Raw genomic sequence first — 19,341 nt, forward strand, 5'->3', positions numbered from 1 at the left:
AGTCGCTCTTTGATTTCATCTGGCTCTTAACTTGGCTTCGCTCCCTCCACAGAGATGTTGTGTGAACCAGATTTGATGTTGAGTGCGGTTGTGTGTGTTTGTGTGATAGATGCCAAGTGTGTGCAAGACGTCTTAGGCTACAGCTGTTACAAATACCCTCTAAGTCAGCTTATTGTCTCAACACAACATCAGTGATAATCATGTGGACTGTGGTCCATCCAGACGTGTCAAACGCTTTAGTTTGACATTTCTGTGAAGTGGAGTTTGACATCCATTGCCCTTACCTTTTTAGATGTGATGCCAGGCAGTAAAGATAAGACGCCACCTAATGTAAGAATTAAAATTGATCTTCACCTTCTCAGCAGACTGCTCCTAAACAGAGAGGGAGCTTTCTTGACCTTTTTTCCAAAGCTTCTTGACAGTGGCAATCTAAGCTCTCTGAAGACAAAGATGTTATTTATTTAAATGCATTTAAATAACACAGGATTCTGAATAGGGATCCGATTATATCCAGAATCAACAAGAAGATGACTTCTTAAGGATACCTAACTTTAAAGCCACAAATCAAGTTGAGAGCACCGGGCTATGACACTGTCCCTTCTTCTCTGCCCTTCTCTTTATGACCGAGTGAGATAGCTGTGGCAGAGAAAAGTGTGCAAAGCCAAGATGATAACAGCCTGTGTCCTACAGGACTTTAATAAAGGAGAATTGGACTCGATAGCATCGGAGCGGTCCTTTGTGCTAGGTGAATGATGACATGTTTTGTCCTTGCTGAAGACGAAGAGGTTTGGAAGAGAGGAGAAAAGAGAGGAGGCAGAGAGGAGAGAAAAGGGGATTGTGATGGTATTTAGTTGTTTTTTTCCCATACATTTTAACAGGATACCTTGTGGCCTTTGTCGAGAAATATTTAGCTAACCCTAGTAATTTATTTTGTCCTAAATGTGTCCCCAGTAGTGTGCCTGTGCTAACTAGTGCAGTTGCAGTGTCTGTTTTATTTCATGAATAAGACATTATCTTGGAGACGGCTTCCTAAGATACAGTTATGAGTCACTGAGGTTTCATTTTAATAAAGTCAGAACCATTCATGTAGGACAGTGTCTGTGTCTTTGTGCTTTATGTGGAGCAGAGAAAATGAGCAGTGTTCTGCATTGCCAGCCAAATGAACTGGTAACTAGGAACTATTGGCAAGCAGAGGAAAGGCCTGAGGCTGTAGGTCAATATGCTAGCTGTTAGAGCTTGTACTATTTTTTTTCTCCATTGAGGCTCTGAATGGGTTTATGTGTGTTTGTCCAAATAGATTCATTGCAATCTTTACAAAACAACAGCAGTTATTCCTTGACTTAATTGTGTCACTGTGCTGGAGGTGGTGGTGTGTTTCTTCTCTGTCTGGTCCATAGTGGGCCTATCAGGCTTCCATACTTACCTAATCAGCTCCAACCAGACGACCAATGAAGATGTGAGTATGATCAAACACTAAATTGGCATCAGTTTGCTGTTTATATTATCATTTGATTTATGTTCTGAAGTGCCAGCTCAGCAGAATTTTCATACTACTTTTACATAACATGAAAGAAACGTGTTTTATTTTCACAACTGGGATTCTCTTCTGTTAAAATTAACAAATAATCCAAATGTTAACTTTTTTTCCTACACATTAACAAAAAAAACATGTTATATCTTGCACATTTTTTCTCTTTTTGGCATTAAAATAAATAAATTGGGCTACTAATTCCATTATTTTTGTCATTTCATATTTTAAACAGATTGAGGTAAAAAGCACAGTGTGTCTTTCTCACTCATCTATGAAAGTGTCACTGGTTGCTTTGAGCAGCGCCTGAATATGCTAAAATTTTAAGTTAAATCCCTGTATGAGCCGTAGATATCTTCCAATGTTAAACCAGTAAACCAACATCATCTCAGTGTTACACAGAGATTGATTTCTCTTTCAGTGAGACCCAACATGTCTATCCTTGTAACGTTTGGACTGATGTTTTTGTTGTCTCCTCCAGATAAAAGGGTCGTGGTCTTCTAAAAGAGGGAAGGACAATTATAACCCGTACAGCCATGGCAACATATTCACCAACTGCTGTGCAGCACTGTGTGGACCACTGCCACCGAGGTATGAGGTATTAAATGTGCTGGAGTGTATATGAGTTGATTTGTGCATTCTCAGATGCCCCAATGATGACATATACAACTGCTTATGACCTTTTTTTTCAAAGCCTCTGGTAACCCAAATCAACAAAAACGTTATAACTATGATATATATGTTTGTCAGATTCAGATTCCTTTGTTGTCATCCACCATGTTAAAAACACGACAGAACGAAAACTGTTTTTCAGGTCCGGCATTAACTAGATAATACATAAATAACGAATAACCTAAAAACCAATATTAAAAATCTAAAATCGTACAATATAATACATTAATAATTACTAATACAGTTGTTAAAAGTGAGTGACATGTTGGGAGAAAGTGCAGTTGAGTAAAGGGCAGAGGACAGCTCATATGGGACTTCCACCAGATCCATCTCCGGCCTGTCTCCAATCCGCTGCGGTCCGGCTCCGTACTCTCTCGTCCGTCAACACCCACCAGCTGCGTTTTCAGAATGCAGCACGGAGCTGGACCTCCGAACAGCTGGAGACATGTGACTGAGATTTTGCCACTGTAATCACTGAATCAACGATTATCCTCATCCATATTGTCTTTATCGGCATCTGAAAACATCTGACGTGTTGACTCCAGGCCTGGCTCCGCTCAAAATAAAAACGATCTAGCGATAATATGGAGTGTTTTATCCTGAAAATTATCCGGAAGGGAGTCTGCTGTTTGTCAATTTTTGAGCAGATTTAATAACTTGTTGCAATGCCTTCTTGTCAGCCCCAGAGCAGTTTCCCTACCAGACTGTTATGGAGAATGTCGGCCTGCTTCAGCCTCCTCATAAAGTACAGCCCTTGGTGGGCTTTCTTAATGATGCTGGCTGTGTTTGTGGCCCATGTGAGAGTGTTTCACATGTGTAGGCCCAAGTATGTAGCTGTGGATACCTGCTCCACAGCTTCTCCTCCAATGAAGAGGGGAGAGGAGATGTGAGCTCTCCTCCTTAAATCCACTACCCAGGGTTCCCACACGTCCTGGAAAACCTGGAAAACCTGGAAAACAGTTGACTAGTTTTCCAGTACTGGAAAACACCTGGAAAATGGGAGAAAAAGTAAAATGTCCTGGAAAGTCACATATAGTCCTGGAAAATTATTCCAACATGGCTGCGTTTGACCTGACCCTATTAACAAAACACATCCCCATTCATTGAAAGTTGAGTGCATACTGTGCTGGAAAAGACAGCGACACTGCGCAACTTTTTTCACATCTTTTCTCCTTCACTTCATAATCATGCATTCACAGAAAACAGGGGTATATTGTCTAGTTTTATGCTACATTAATCTTGTAGAGTGCTCTTTTGATTCAAAGAATCTTATATTTAAGTTATAGTGTGACCAGCGGAGTTGGGCAGAGAGCTTGGGGGTCTGTGCCTCACAACTTTCTCTGCAGGCTGAGAGCTCAATTACCGTACTCTAGCTCAGTTGTTCTCAAAGTGGGGTCCTGGGACCCATGGGGGTCCGCGAAACATAGCATGGGGGTCGGTGAAATAATTTGAATACATTTCTAATAAATTATAAAATTGTGCTGTCATTACAAAACAGCATACACCATTGTTATGATACCATTTGGTGGCTCGAAGGGATATGTGAGTCTTGCTACTGTTAATTTTCTGAAAGCGTTTAAGATCAATTACTTGAAAAGTATAAATGCTGTCATGTTGAGTCCACAAGGAATGAAATGACCCTCTGTTTTAAAGTATACAAGTGGTATTTACTTGATTCAAATTGAAGTGTTATCTGTTTATCACTATGGTACAGGTCTGAAGTATTTACATTGATACGTTTTACAATATAAATAGTTCCAAGGGAAACTAAGAGTGCAAATGGTAGTAAGCATGTCCTTTAGTGATGGGAAGTTGGGCTCTTTTCAGAGAGCCGGCTCTTTCGACTCCCGAACAGCTCTTAATTTAGGATCTTTTGTAGCCGTATATTTTACCTTAACTTTGCAAAAACTAATGGTTTGTGTGTCAAAAACCCTTTTACGTACGGTGATTTTATAAGCAGCCTTATAATTGCCCAATTTTGTACATTTATTCTGTTACAAAACCATTCTCACCCTGATCCTAGGGTTATGATTAGAGTTAGGGTTAGGGTTAGTGTTATAATTAGGGTTATGATTAGGATTAGGGTTAGGGTTGGGTTTAGGGCTAGGGTTAGGGTTAGGATTAGGGTTAGGGTTAGGGTTAGGATTAGGGTTAGGATTAGGGTTAGGGTTAGGGTTGTGATTAGGGTTAGGGTTAGGGTTAGGATTAGGGTTAGGATTAGGGTTAGGGTTAGGGCTAGGGTTAGGGTTAGGGTTAGGATTAGGGTTAGGGTTAGGATTAGGGTTAGGATTAGGGTTAGGGTTAGGGTTGTGATTAGGATTAGGGTTAGGATTAGGGTTAGGATTAGGGTTGGGATTAGGGTTAGGGTTAGGGTTGTGATTAGGCTTAGGGTTAGGATTAGGGTTAGGGTTAGGATTAGGGTTAGAGTTAGGGTTGGGGTTAGGGTTAGGATTAGGGTTAGAGTTAGGGTTGGGGTTAGGGTTAGGATTAGGGTTAGAGTTAGGGTTGGGGTTAGGGTTAGGGTTAGGATTAGGGTTAGGATTAGGGTTAGGGTTAGGGTTGTGATTAGGGTTAGGGTTAGGATTAGGGTTAGGGTTAGGATTAGGGTTAGAGTTAGGGTTGGGGTTAGGGTTAGGATTAGGGTTAGGATTAGGGTTAGGGTTAGGGTTGTGATTAGGGTTAGGGTTAGGATTAGGGTTAGGGTTAGGATTAGGGTTAGGGTTAGGATTAGGGTTAGGGTTAGGGTTGTGATTAGGGTTAGGGTTAGGGTTAGGATTAGGGTTAGGGTTAGGGTTAGGGTTAGGATTAGGGTTAGGGATAGGATTAGGGTTAGGGTTAGGGTTGTGATTAGGGTGAGGGTTAGGGTTAGGATTAGGGTTAGGATTAGGGTTAGGGTTAGGATTAGGGTTAGGGTTAGGGTTAGGGTTAGGGTTAGGGTTAGGGTTAGGATTAGGGTTAGGGTTAGGGTTAGGATTAGGGTTAGGGTTAGGATTAGGGTTAGGGTTAGGGTTAGGATTAGGGTTAGGGTTGTGATTAGGGTTAGGGTTGTGATTAGGGTTAGGATCGGGTTAGGATTAGGATTAGGGTTAGGGTTAGGATTAGGGTTGGGATTAGGGTTAGGGTTAGGATTAGGGTTAGGGTTAGGGTTAGGGTTAGGATTAGGGTTGGGATTAGGGTTAGGGTTAGGATTAGGGTTAGGGTTAGGGTTAGGATTAGGGTTAGGGTTAGGGTCAGGATTAGGGTTAGGGTTAGGGTTGTGGTTAGGGTTAGGGATAGGATTAGGGTAGGGTTAGAACCAGAACCAAACTCAAGCAAACAGAACTAAACCCAAGCAAACCGAACCAGAACCAAACCAGAACCAAACCAGAATCGAACCAGAACTGAACCAGAACCATACCAGAACCATACCAGAACCATACCAGAACCATACCAGAACCGAACTAGAACAGAACCTAACTAGAACAGAACCGAACTGGAACAGAACCTTACCAGAACCGAATTCAAGCAAACAAAAACAGAACCAAACCCAAGCAAACACAACCAGACTCGAACTAGACCCGAACCAGAACTGAACCAGAACCGAACCAGAACCAGACCCAGACCAGAACCAAACTAAAACAGAACCTACTAGAACAGAACCGCACTAGAACAGAACCGTACCAGAACTGTACCAGAACCGTACCAGAACCGAACAGAACCAGAACCAAATTCAAGCAAACAGAACCAAACCCAACCAGAACCGAACCAGAACCGAACCGAACTAGAACCATACCAGAATCATACCAGAACCATACCAGAACTGTACCAGAACCGTACTAGAACAGACCCGAACCAGACCCGAACCAGAACTGAACCAGAACCGAACCAGAACCAGACCAGAACCAAACTAGAACAGAACCGTACTTGAACAGAACCGCACTAGAACAGAACCGTATCAGAACCGTACCAGAACCGTACCAGAACCGTACCAGAACCGTACCGAACCAGAACCAAATTCAACCAAACCCAACCAGAACCGAACCAGAACCGAACCAGACCCGAACCAGACCCGAACCAGAACTGAACCAGAATCGAACCAGAGCCGAACCGAACCAGAACCATACCAGAATCATACCAGAACCATACCAGAACTGTACCAGAACCGTACTAGAACAGAACCGTACTAGAACAGAACCGAACTAGAACAGAACCGTACCAGAACCGTACCAAACCAGAACCAAATTCAAGCAAACCCAACGAGAACCGAAACAGATTCGAATCAGAATTGAACCAGAACCGAACCAGAACCGAACCAGAACTGAACCAGAACCGAACCATTCCAGAACCGTACCAGAACCGAACTAGAACAGAACCAGAACCAGAACCAAACTCAAGCAAACAGAACCAGAACCGAACTCAAGTGTACAGAACCAGAACCAAACTTGAGCAAACATTATTAATGTCCTCAGGTTGGAATTGAGAAAAATCCGATGCGTCAGTTTGGATGGGCTGATCTGATTTCTCCTCTCAGTGAGTATTTGCCCGGTCTTCAAGAAGACTATCTCTGAAGGAACAGATGAAGCCAGGATACACAGCCTCCCCTCCATCACCTGTGTCCTATATCCTCACATGTGATTGGCCGCATGGCCGCCATGCTGACCAATCAAAACATAGTTGTGCTGTGAGCAGAGCTGGGGCTGATCACTGTAAGAAAAAAATGAAAGGAAAAAACTGGGAGCTGGCTCTCTCTCTTGATGCGAGCCGGCTCTTCTGATTCACTATAAAGCATCGGTTCTCAGAGCCGCAGCTTTTGATCATGACACATCACTAATGTGCTTAATCTGTGTTACAATTATGAGGGGGCCATGGACAATTTTCTCACCTGTAAGGGGTCTCTGGCTCAAAAAAGTTTGAGAACCCCTGCTCTAGCTAGCAGGAGTGCAAACTCCCGATAGTGAAAACAAACGGAACAAAAAGAGCAACACAGCTGCACAGAAACTCCTAGACTCCTAGACTACATGTCTTTCAATGTAGACTTCCACTGAGAGGAACATATTAGACTATTTAGGAACTAAATTAGGAACTAAATTTAGACTGTCATACCAGCTTGATCATCAATGAAAATGTCCTGGAAAATGATCTCTGGAAAAGAGTGGGAACCCTGACTACCATCTCCTTCGTCTTTGCAACATTGATGCTCAGGTTGTTTGCATCACAAGGGAGCCGTAGTGAAATGAGTTGGCCTGCAACCTCCTCCCTGCACTCCGCGACTGCAAAAGTAGCCACTTAAACTAAATCTGAGATCAAAGTCAGCGTCATTCATTGGATTTCACACTTCAGCTGTCCATGTGATTTATTAAAAACATTGGCCGACTGTCACGGCTACATTTAATCTACATATGACTGTAATGTCAATGCACATAACATGTTGCCTCCTGACTACTTTCACATCAGCACTGCTAACCAAACATTCTCATTATGTAAACATGAAACTGCAGGTCTCTCCTCCTCTCATTTTCCTTTCTTTAGTCATCATTAGACATACATTCATGTTGGACTCAGATACCGGCTATCTGCTCTTATCTTTACTGACCACTGGCCCACTTCAAGGATGTAACCCTGCAAGATGTGACACACATCTCTCAGCCTTTGGAACTTTGAGCCTTTAACTTTACGCTTTACTTTGTACTGATTGAAGCATAAGTATAGTTCAGCACCTGCATGGGGTGCCTTCTCGTGTTACTACACATATTTATAAGTAGACAAACATTCAAAAGTTCCTTTGGCAACAGTGTGTCAGTGTATCTGGTTATCGCATGACATAAATCACAGATAATGATTCCAGTGGGTGGCAAAGGAGAGTCCTCGGTGCACAGGTGGCTGCCATCTGGGCCTGTTTGTGTGTGTTTGTATGTGTTTGTGTGTTTGTGTGTGTGTTTGTGTGTGTTTGCGGTTGACCACAGGCATTGTATAACTGGATCCAACATTTAATAAAAGAAATGTTTCACCTCAGCCTCAGACTATGCATGAAACTCTCTCTCTCTCTCTCTCTCTCTCTCTCTCTCTCTCTCTCTCTCTCTCGCACGCACGCACGCACGCACGCACGCACGCACGCACGCACGCACGCACGCATACACACTAACAGGCACAGAGACAACCCTTTTGCATTTTATTCCCTGCTGAGACACTGACTCACATTTTCTAATGCATCATCCTTTTGTTTTTTTTTAAATGCTCATTTCCTCCTAGCCGCATTTGCAGACGTTGCGGTATTCATTACCAGCAACAAAAGCCGCCGCTGTAGTTCCTGCAGTTTGTCTGTGTGATTCTAGCAAACTATTTCCACCTGAATCCAGCTCAGTCCCACAGGAAACACACTGTCAACACACACGGTGTTAAATGATTACCCTCCTTGTGCTGTTTAACACCACAGCTGTGTGTGCGTGTGCTTGTGTGCGTGTGTGGTGAAGACTCCTTTGTGTCAAATCAACCTCTGTCTGGCAGACAAATAGCCATTATCGCATGCATCTGGCCCATGACCACACACTCGTACGCATACGTAAGAAGAGTTCAGCAGGTTGTCGTCTAACCAGCTGTGTCAGAGTTGTGCAGCGGTAACAGTGGGACAGAAACAATGATTCACTCCAGTGCTCCACTGCGGGACCTCACTGATTTATTAGCAAGAGTTGATTTTATGTGTTTGTGCCTGTGTGTGCGTGTGTGTGAACGGATTTTAATGTTGAGGCCTGTACCCAACAATACAGCACTCGTGCTTTTACACACTGTTGTTTCATTAAGAGAGTGGTACCACTGACACGAGGTCATCTGTAGACTCAGCTTACTGTAACAGCTATTTAGTGTTAAAGCCTTCACTTCTCCAAACCATCAAACTGATGAAACTGCTCCACTGTATTTAATCTGCTCATTTTTCATGGCGTTTGCTGTGTAATATTGCGAGTGAATGCCCCACATAAAACGCTTCTCTCCCTTCTTTGTTTCTCTCTGGTTAGTCTCATTGACAGACGGGGCTACGTTCAATCAGACACACCACAGATGGCACCACCAACCAATGGCATCACTATGTACGGTGCCACCCAATCACAGCAGAGCCACATGGTAAGACAATGACCTGATTTTTTTTAAGATGCTTCTGTCAGGTTAACAACTGCTGTCACTGCTTAAAAGGTCTAAATGGTTTGAGGTCTGACTCTCATTTTTCAAAAGCTTAGCGCTATTGTCTCACAACTCCGATTTAAAGATGTCAGAGTTCGATCATTGAGTGTCCCCTGTGCATCTGAGTGGTAACAGCAAGTTCAGGAGGAAACACTGCAAGGGCAACCACTTTGTTAGAAACAAGAAAGAACAGCAACAGGTGCATACTTTGCAATTATATTCAATTCCTCCCCATGTCAATTTGACTGTGGTGTGTTTTGTAGCACACTTTGTATCGTGTTGCCGTATCTTTGCAGCCATGATCTTCTTCCAAGTCGATCAGGTGATGTAAAATCACTCTCAGCATGCCTCACACCATGGGAAAACCTGGAAGATAATCTTTTAGAACTATCAGGCCTGATTACCTTATGTGTGTTTGGCTTTAGCAATGGACAGCTGCAGATGGGGCCACAAGTACCGCAGACTTTATGGAAATGAGGAAATTACATTTTTGGTTGGGGCATGAAGATACTGTATTTTAGCGCATGTTTCTACAATTTCTTGTCCATAAAAGTGTCCTCCTCTTATCCCTATCTTGAACAGCATGTCATTGTTTTCATAGTTATGGGTAATTTAATGTTGTCTCTTTTGATAATCACCGACCCCAGCACTTGTTGAGCTCTGAGGTGAACAGGGTGCTAGACATAATAAGGAAGGAAAGGACAGTCCCACATCAGAGGCATCCTCAAGCCAGCCTCAAGTGGACACTCGATGAATTGCAGCTTTTAACACTTCCGCATTGGCTTCATTTCTGGAGGTTGCCACTTGGTCTTAAGCCACCATGAGCATTGCACCTCACAGTATTTAGCTTTTTTAGTTATTTTAGTTACAGCGGCGAGGAACAGGCAGAAACCTCGAGCAGAACCAGATTCATGTTAGACAGCCATCTGCCTCGACCGAGTTGGGGTTGGAAAGAGGGATAGAGGAAAATAAGCGAATGAGAGAGAGCAATGATAGTGAAATAAAGTGCACACTTAAACTGAGATGTGTTGTTAGATGTAAGACTCTTAACTGGCTGGAGTTTATGGTACTCATGTGAAGTGGTAAATAGCTTGGCTTCTATATAGCACCTCCAATCTACTCCTCCTCACAGGAGCCGTCATGACTGATACCTACTGTGCACAGTACACTTACTAGTGATAAGTATCCTATTCAACCCCACTTCAAACATCCAAACTTTGCCATTAAGCCTACAGACATCCTGTTTTCTCAGGCGTCTGAGTGTTTGTGTTAGTAGTTTTCATTCACCTTTGCATTAAGTCCAGATCTGGATAATTAGGCCGAGGCACAAGGAGTAAAGGCTGGATGATGTCGAACAACAGCTTCACTTTAGTCTTCATGACTCTGATAAGTGTTCAGACTCAGAAAGGGGCAAACATTGCACCTTTTCCTCTCCCTATTACACTAACCCAGTTAGGTTTTCTCATCCTACGAGATACAACTGATGAAATGCTCAAGACTGCAGAGTGTGCAAGTGATGTCATCAATTTTTCATGTGTCGCTCCATGTTGTCAGTAAATTAGGTCAGTAGAAGCAAGGAAGGTTCATTTATGTTTGTGTGTGCGTTTGTTGTGTGCATGGTTGTGGAGGGGTGGGGGTTATGTGTGTGTGTGTGTGTGTCAAGACCATAGACTGTATAAAATATGGACATAGGATCTGTGACGTCACCCATCTGTTTCTGAAGCGTTGTTTTGAAGCCAATCATCGGCGGCAGCCATATTGCTGCTGTTGAGCGATTGTGACGTAAAGAGGCGGGCTTAGAGCCTCCTAGTCAACAGCTACAGTGTTCCCGCCTGTCAATCAAGTCAGCTGTGCCTCTCATTGGAAGACTTGTAATCTCAATATCTTTGAAATTGCCGCGTTAGAAAAAAATTCATCCCCGTACAGTGTGAGCCGATCGAGAAATGAGCTATCCAGACTAAATTATTTTTTTTGTACCAGGCTGTAAACATGATTATTTCTGCTGTAAAGATCTGCTTTTTTTAATTAGTGTGTATGTGGTTTCCGGTACTTCCAGAGCCAGCCTCAAGCGGATCCACGATGAACTGCAGTTTTTAGCACTTCCGCATTGGACTCATATTTTTAGACCGGAGTTTACCGCCTGGTCAAGACCCCTTTTCAGAAACCAACGGGTGAAGTCACTGAGACTATGTTTAGGTTTAATACTCTGATTTAACCAGGTAATTTAAATGTAATTAATTTGAATGTATTTTTCAAAAGTGGCCTGACCAAGAGAGCAGCATAAAAGTTGTATTGGCAAAAATAACAGTTAATCCCTTATTTCTGTTCAAAGTTAAGTTCCCTCCTGATGCAACAAACAAGGTCCCCACAATCCAAGCCCAGTAAAAGATTCAATCCAAACCAGGGATATCAATTTTAAGTAATCTCCCTGATCAATCTTAGCACATGTTAATGATTAATTATCGATCAATCATTAAAAAAACGTAAGCGTTTTCCATGTCAAAAACAATGTCAAATGTTTTTTCCCCTAAATCTAATTTTCCTTAGCAACACAATGTATATAAATGACGGTATTGAATAACTACGGATCATATTGAGGTGTACAAAATGTTAAACATGCTAAATATCACTTTCTGGAGCAGGCTTATAGAAATAATCTCAGCTGACACATAGTCTAAAGCGAAGGCTCAGGCTAAAACGTGGATTTACTGCAACAAGAGAAGTGAACAGAAATCTATTTCAGACTCAGTGTCCAGTTATCTGCTTACTCGTTCTTATTGAGAAACATAAGCATGTGTATATAGTCAGGTGTGAGCCGGGATGGCAACCGGGTCATAATCAGCCCAGTGGCAGAGAAAAAAAACGCTCATGGAGACCTGTCATTCAGCTGCATCCCCCAGCTGAGCGTCTCCGCTGTGCTCAACACCTTTAATCAGATTATTCACATCGAAACATGCTTTAAACATAAAACACCTCCCTGATAGCTGAACGAAATATGAGACCACATGATGTTTGTTCCACGGGATAGAAAAAAAAGAAAAAATACACATTCGGGTAAGTTCTTAACAATCAATTAATCAATACTCGATTAATTGTTAACATCCCTAATCCAAACACATTAAAACCCACCAAGATCCACAGATCACTTTCAATCAATTAAGGCGGCAATCCATCTCATCGTGTAAGAGCAGGGTTTTCTCAGGTAAACATCAGCATAGATGCTGCTACTGATGGGAGTTCGGCTCTATTTAGTGTCCCAAGCGGCTCTTCAGTCACCAATTTGGTTGACAAAAGCCGCCTCTGAAAGACACATAGACCACTCACTACCTCAGCGTAGATGCTGTGGACTGCCACAGTGCATTCCTGTGTTGATGTCAGGTAACACAAAAATGGGAATGTTAAAGAGAACTTAATTTAATGTTACATACAGGTTTTAATAATTCAATTAGCGTCCATGTTAAAAGTAAAATTAACAAGTACCGTGTTACCGGTTATGTGCCAAGCTCTGCAAATGATGGAACTTGTATCCCATAAGTGTTCAGAACAAGGGTGACAACAGAAATCAAAACCAGTTCATATAATCTCAGATAATTTCATAAAACATTTAAATGCACTTATATCAACTTTTTCTCTGAAAATCCATCCTGAATTCAAGGCTGCCCTGATCCAGGATGACCCTGAATAAAAGGATGATGTCATTTGTTTGTTTAATCAAAGGTCCCAGAAAATACTGAATCTACATTTTTTTTAAACATGTTTATTAAAGTTGTTTTTTTAAACAAGGCAACATGATGAGATACAGTTTCTGAGTGCTTTTTTCAAGCAACTTAATTTATGTTTTCATAGAATCCAAAAACTGAAGTCAGATAACCATTGAATAACCCAGCCAATAGACAACTCTTGTCTTCCACCAGGAACCAGAAAAGTGTAAAATGTAGTGTATTGGACTTTTTGTGCAAACTCACAAACTGGTAAACTGAGAATACAACACATCAGTAAACAGATTTATTCTGTTATGCAAAACAGCCTTGGAGTAAAGAGCTGGTCTCAAGTTGAGGACATTGCACTGACCCCAGTGACCATTTTTTCCCTCTGGAGTTTGAATAGAAGCAACAAGTCTTCTGTTGTTCAGTGTGGCTGTTAGCATCACACATTACATGCTAGATTTAAGGCCTATTCACACACAACTACTAAAGCTCTTTCACTGGCGCTTCCCTCCGCACCACAGTCGCCTCGTTGTTCTCCTCCAAACTCACCCTGTCACTTCTCATTGAAACGTCAAACATGAATGTCATATGTCTGCAGGTCTTTAATGTGTGGACTACTTTCAAAGGTGCTGAGAGCTGTAGGAACATTCCCTTATGTTAGCACATTCAGAAATAACTGCCATCTGTTTTCCATAGCACTAATGATTAGCAGCTAGAGTTGTCCTATTGTGCCCGCTAGTGGACAGCCATCTACAAAGTGATTCAGAGTCAGCTGTTTATACTTTGTATCCATCCATTAATTTCATGATATTTTCACACTGACAATACCTTAAAGTTAATCATTTCAGTATTCTTGTCATCCCCACACATCTAATGATTTAACTTTATTAAAACCTTTGTTTCCTGTAAATAGTTATTTGAGTGGCTGCTAGTTTGAATGAGATAAATAATTCAGACCACAGTGAATACAAGTCTCCCATCACACTTTGATGTGGGGATATGGGATATATACAGGGATATGTGGCTGTGTGTTATTTGCAAGAAGGGTGTGAATGTGCATCAAGTATGTAAAAGAGAGATGGCAGGGGCTGCAGAGGAATAATCTTACTTGACTGGTTGGTCAGTTCGATTTTTTAGATATGTCAAAAAGGTAGTACAGCAGGTCGGCCATTTTTGTTTTAGAGCCTCTTATTGTTACTTAACTTCCTCTTTAACAGGCCATGAATCAGATACGTCACATGAAAAGGGTTGTGCGAAGACAAACACTTCTGTGCTGACATTTAATGCACTTTCCTTACCACTAAGGGCAGAACAAAAACATCTTTTCACTTTTTAAGAAATAAAACAAGTATTCCAACTCATATTTGCATATTATCCCTTACCATCACCAGCAAGTTCAAGGATTTTAATTCAAGTTTGAGAGAGAATGGACTTTGCTGAAGGCTGATGTCTTTTACCCTGGATTTGTCATTTGAAGATAGGTGCATGATGTGACAACATTCAGGACAGAGCAAGTAAAGCCACCATTTGTATCTCTCATTTAAATTGTTGACTCACCTGTCACACAGTTCGGCTGTGTTATTCATAGCTTTGAGTTAAGAAAAAATAACTCAGGTTGCATTTATGCAATCAAAACCAGATTATATCTATCACAGGTGCTTTTAAGCGATACTCATTTAGACAACAGCCTGGTATGTTTAAGGCTTGTAAGCAGTTGCAGTGGTAGGGGTTGAGGATTTGTTGATTTGATTGAAGTCATTGTAACTTTTAGTTTAAGTTCTAGCTCATTTCAATCATTAAATAAAATAAACATATAGAAACCTTCTGGATTCGGCTTTTTAATGTGAGGAATTAGAGTTTCTATCTTTTGTATTTCATTGTAAATTCAAAGTTCAGGATTTGGACTTTAGATTGGACCCATAGACTGTATGAATAATGGACGCAGTATCCGTGACGTCACCCATCTGTTCCTGTGCGCTGTTTTGAAGCCAATCGTCGGCGGGAGCTATACTGGAAATGCTGAACTCAACCTAACTGTTGGCGAGCTAGTGTGAGGTAAACAGGTGGGCCTTCAGCCTCCAAGCCAACAGCTACAGTGTTCCCGGTCGATCAAGTCAGTCATGTCCTTAAATGGGCAAAACTTGTGATCTAAATATCTTCTGAACCATTGTGTTAGAAAAAAATCCCCCCCCCCAACAGTGTGTGCTGATAGAGAAATTAGCTCTTCAGACCAAAGCCATTTTTTTAACCAGACCTTAAACATGTTTATTAATGCTGCAAATATCCTTTTTTTTAATTGGTGTGTATGTGGTTTCTGTTGTGTCTGCAGCAAGCCTCAAGCGGATGCTTGATGAATTGCAGTTTACAGTATTTCTGCATGGGCTTCTAGTGCTGGGCGATATTGAAAATTATTTTATCACAATAAAATATTTCATATCAGTTGATACTGATAATTATCATGATAAATATCAAAACATTATTTCATTTAAATTTAAAGGCAGATTTTTGGCTGGAGTGAAAGTTGAAACCAGACAGTGTGATAATTTATATCTAGATTTAGTTTTCTGATAAGCATCTTGAATCAATAGCTTCTGACGGTGCTAACAGGAAACAGGTCTTTAGTGTAAGATGAGATTTTTGTGAAGTTTTATTTTGTAGATTCTTATTTTTCTCAGGTTGAGGTTGTTTGTGTAATTATATTTAAATTTACAACAAATATATATATAAAATTGTGTACTGTGTCAGTTTAGTAGAGTATTGTTTTGAGTTGTGCTCTCCCCTTTAAGATTACTAAGGGTTACTTATTTTTATTGAAAATTTGTCATATTTATATCAAGAAAAATTATATCACAATAATTATTGTTATCGAATTATCACCCAGCTCTTCAAAAAACATTAAATTGTTGCGGAAGAGCAGCTTGAGGATAGTTTCGGCAGTATCAAAACAATCAGGAATTATTTTCCAATGAATTCATGTCCTGAGTAAAGATCTTATGGTTCCATGCTGTCAAAAGTAAATGTATAAAAACATGGTGGCTTCACTTGACGTTTGCTACCCAAGGTTAGTCTACCAACCTTCTCTAAACATATTGTTCCTCTTAGCTCTGTGTGTGTGTGTGTGTGTGTGTGTGTGTGTGTGTGTGTGTGTGTGTGTGTGTGTGTGTGTGTGTGTGTGTGTGTGTGTGTGTGTCTGTGTGTGTGTGTGTGTGTGTCTGTGTGTGTCTGTGCGTGTGCGTGTGCGTGTGCGTGTGTGTGTGTGTCTGTCTGCTGTGGGGAATGGACGGTGCTGAGTCAGTCTGGTTATGACTGTTTATAAAACATGGGCTCCAAAGTAGAAAATGACAAAGTGCTGTATCACCTTTTTTTCTTTTTTTTCTACTGCTGTCCTTTCCATTTAATGTTTCACACGTCGCTGATGACGTTAGCTCTGTGCTAACGTGGCTGAGAGCGAGGTTTCTGTGTCATTTCAGTCCCAACAAGCACAGGTCAGGTTAGTCTTCTCAATCACCTGGAGAGACGCCAAGCTCATAAAAATGATAAGTCGAGAGCAGTTCATACAAGCAGCTGATAAAGAGGACTGTCAAAGGTGGCTCAAGTCCTGTTTCAATCACATCCTGTAATCTGCTCTTTTTAGGTCAGTGAGATTGAGACAGAAAGGTGAGATGTCAGAGGACAGACTTTGGGGCTGGTGTGAGATGGAGGGTGAAGTTAAAGGACCTTTATCATTTGTTTCTGAGGCTTTTTAACTTCTGTCACCTCTGTCATCTGCAGCTGGTCTTTTTGACATGATGGGTTGGTGGTACTGAAGGGTGGGGTTAAAGCTCCCTGCAGCTCATGTATGGTATTGATGATTGGCAGTGTCCTAACCCAGTTTCTCTGATCCAGTTTTACACGTGTGATTTCCACTCTAAAGAAAGGCCCTACAGATCAATAGGCCATGAAGCATGACCTTATAGCCTGGTGCTTTTAACTCTCTTTACTGACCTGGACTCTGCTTTCACTGGGGCCAAAGACAGATTTGGAGCTGGTGTGTGACTTTGCATTTTAACAAGGTTACTAACATCTCTGTTCTTTCTTTTTCTCTCCCTTATCCAATCACCTTTCCCCTCCTCCGCTGTCTGTCCACATATTGTTCTTCTTGATCCCGTGTGTCGTTTCTCTTCTCATCTAATTTTCAACTTTGCCCCGCTCCTATTTCTTTTCTTCTTACCCTCTCCACCTCTGGCATCTTATCTATCTCTTTGACTTTGGCATCCCCTCCCATATTGTTCTTTCTCTTGCGTTTTTTCCACTGCTTCTCTCAGTGTGACCAAGACCAGTGCATTCAGAGCACCAAATTCGTTTTACAGGCCGCCGCCACGCCTCTCCTCCAGCAGCAGAGCAGCGAGCCCGTCATCCTGACAGCTTCCCCCGAAAATGGAGGCTCTCTACCCGGCCGCACTTCCCTCAGCCTTGGCGGCCCTTGCACCTCGCTCCCCCTCGGCCAGCCAACCCCTCCGACATCCACTCCCAGCCTCAGCCTTCACGAGGCCACCGACATGATGCCAATCCACGGACATACACACAACCACAGCCACCCTCTTCAGGAGCCCATTGCCCACCATCACTTTCTCACTCCAGAGGAGGTGCCCTCGCCGCCAGGCATGCTTCCCTGCGGCAGCCCGCTGGGTCACAGCCACACGGTGCAGACCGGCTTCTACAACCTCGCCAGCCAGGACTCCCTACACGAGGACTCGGTCAGAGGACTGGTAAAGCTCAGCTCTGTCTGACAGTGGATGGACATGCATCCCACCTGGGAAACCTTCCTGCGCCACTTTTGTGCCATCTCGCTCTCACCCTGAATTAGTTTTCCTTTATTCCCTCCACAGGAGAACTGAAAAGGGCTGTGTTTGAAAATCAGCTGCTTTAAACGGAACTAAGGTGAAACCAGTTTTTCTCAGCCAATGGTCTTGCCAAACCACTCCTCTGGAACTGAGAAAGATATTTTCTGGTGTGGCAGCCTATGTGAAAGCTCAGACATACCTTTATTTTTTTAAGGGAAGCATAATCTGTTATTCCAGGAAACATGACTTGGGAGTTTCTTTTTCAAAGTGGCGTAAGTCTGTGAGTCATGTCAAGCAAACAAAGCATACGTTTTGACAGTTCATGACATTTTTGGTCAAAATATTGAATTTTTGTCAACAGACTAAAGCTCTGACACATTTTTTTGTACGATAAACTCAAGCCTTTTTGCCTGTTGCTGATTGGACAGCGTGTTTTGCCTTTTTTTTCTTGGCATTCTCAGCAGTGCAATGGTTGATGTCATCATGTTGCATATCATCCTGCTTTTTCTATGTTAAAAAATAAGAGACTGTACTGTACCTTGGTTATTACAGATCTTACAAATTATGTTTCCTGTGGATATTAATAAAACACCAACTTTTTATCAGATATGATTGCATTTATATGGAAGAACAATGTGAGAGTCATGTGGAGATAACATCTCCTTCAAAGTTTATCTTGTGACCTTAACTGTGACCATAAGACTTAAATCAGATGGGTTTTTAAAAAAGCTTGTCTGACAATTGCTGCTTTAAACTTCAGGTTTTAAAATGTCATTCAAACACAAGTCTTGATTTTACCTCAAGCAGAAACCTGAAGAGAGCTGTATGGAGTTCAAAAAGGTTTGTTTCTTCCATTATTCATTGTGGGTACCTGTACACAATTGAAGTTCACTGACTGTGGTTTGTTTAAGTTGTCTGGCTGTTGTGTAGCAGTCACTGAAATGTAACTTTCTTCTTCCACCTTGTGGCTGAACCTGAGTACTGCAGCCAAACATGTAATGTCTTCACAGTAAATACGTTTCACTCCACAAAACCTATTACACAGTGACTTAAAAACAAAAAGACTCTTCTCTAATGTGAGTTCAAAAGAGGATGTGACTACATGTTATGTGAAAGAGATGTCCTTTTGCAGGAATTAGAAGTTAATGTTGAAATACATCAAGACTTTGCAGTTCCCTTAATCTACACGGAGCGTTTTGTAGCTTATTGTTCGGTTAGCCTGCCCACAATCCCCTGGTTTGATTCTTTTTTTCTTTTTCAGAATCTGTCAGTGAGCTACAAGAATCCTGCACACTGTCCAACTTGCATGTAAACAGTTGATTTGCAGCATTTCGGTGCTAGACCTTCATCAGGCAAACACATTGAACAGAGTCAGAACAACTTAAAAATGGGTGTGGCTACCAGTCATTGCTTAGTCAGTGTCACAGCATCAGATGATCATTCATCCTTCATCTTGACG

The 19,341-nt window shown here is 41.8% G+C and overlaps 1 protein-coding gene across 3 annotated transcripts in view; it reads left to right on the plus strand.

Annotated features, from left to right (window-relative positions):
- LOC117806300 (probable palmitoyltransferase ZDHHC14) overlaps positions 1 to 18,489 on the plus strand; it is a 70,747-nt gene extending 52,258 nt beyond the window's left edge. For 2 of the 3 annotated variants that reach the window (XM_034675178.1, XM_034675177.1), the window contains exons 7-10: positions 1,354 to 1,456; positions 2,010 to 2,119; positions 9,190 to 9,295; positions 17,364 to 18,489. In XM_034675178.1, coding sequence (XP_034531069.1) covers positions 1,354 to 1,456; positions 2,010 to 2,119; positions 9,190 to 9,295; positions 17,364 to 17,828 — 784 coding nt within the window. In that variant the 3' untranslated portion in view covers positions 17,829 to 18,489. The remainder of the gene's footprint in view (positions 1 to 1,353; positions 1,457 to 2,009; positions 2,120 to 9,189; positions 9,296 to 17,363) is intronic. The other variant, XM_034675179.1, reaches the window with a different exon arrangement.
- Positions 18,490 to 19,341: the final 852 nt, after the last annotated feature.

This window comes from Notolabrus celidotus, chromosome 22, assembly GCF_009762535.1.
Source record: "Notolabrus celidotus isolate fNotCel1 chromosome 22, fNotCel1.pri, whole genome shotgun sequence".
Classification (NCBI taxonomy): domain Eukaryota; kingdom Metazoa; phylum Chordata; class Actinopteri; order Labriformes; family Labridae; genus Notolabrus; species Notolabrus celidotus.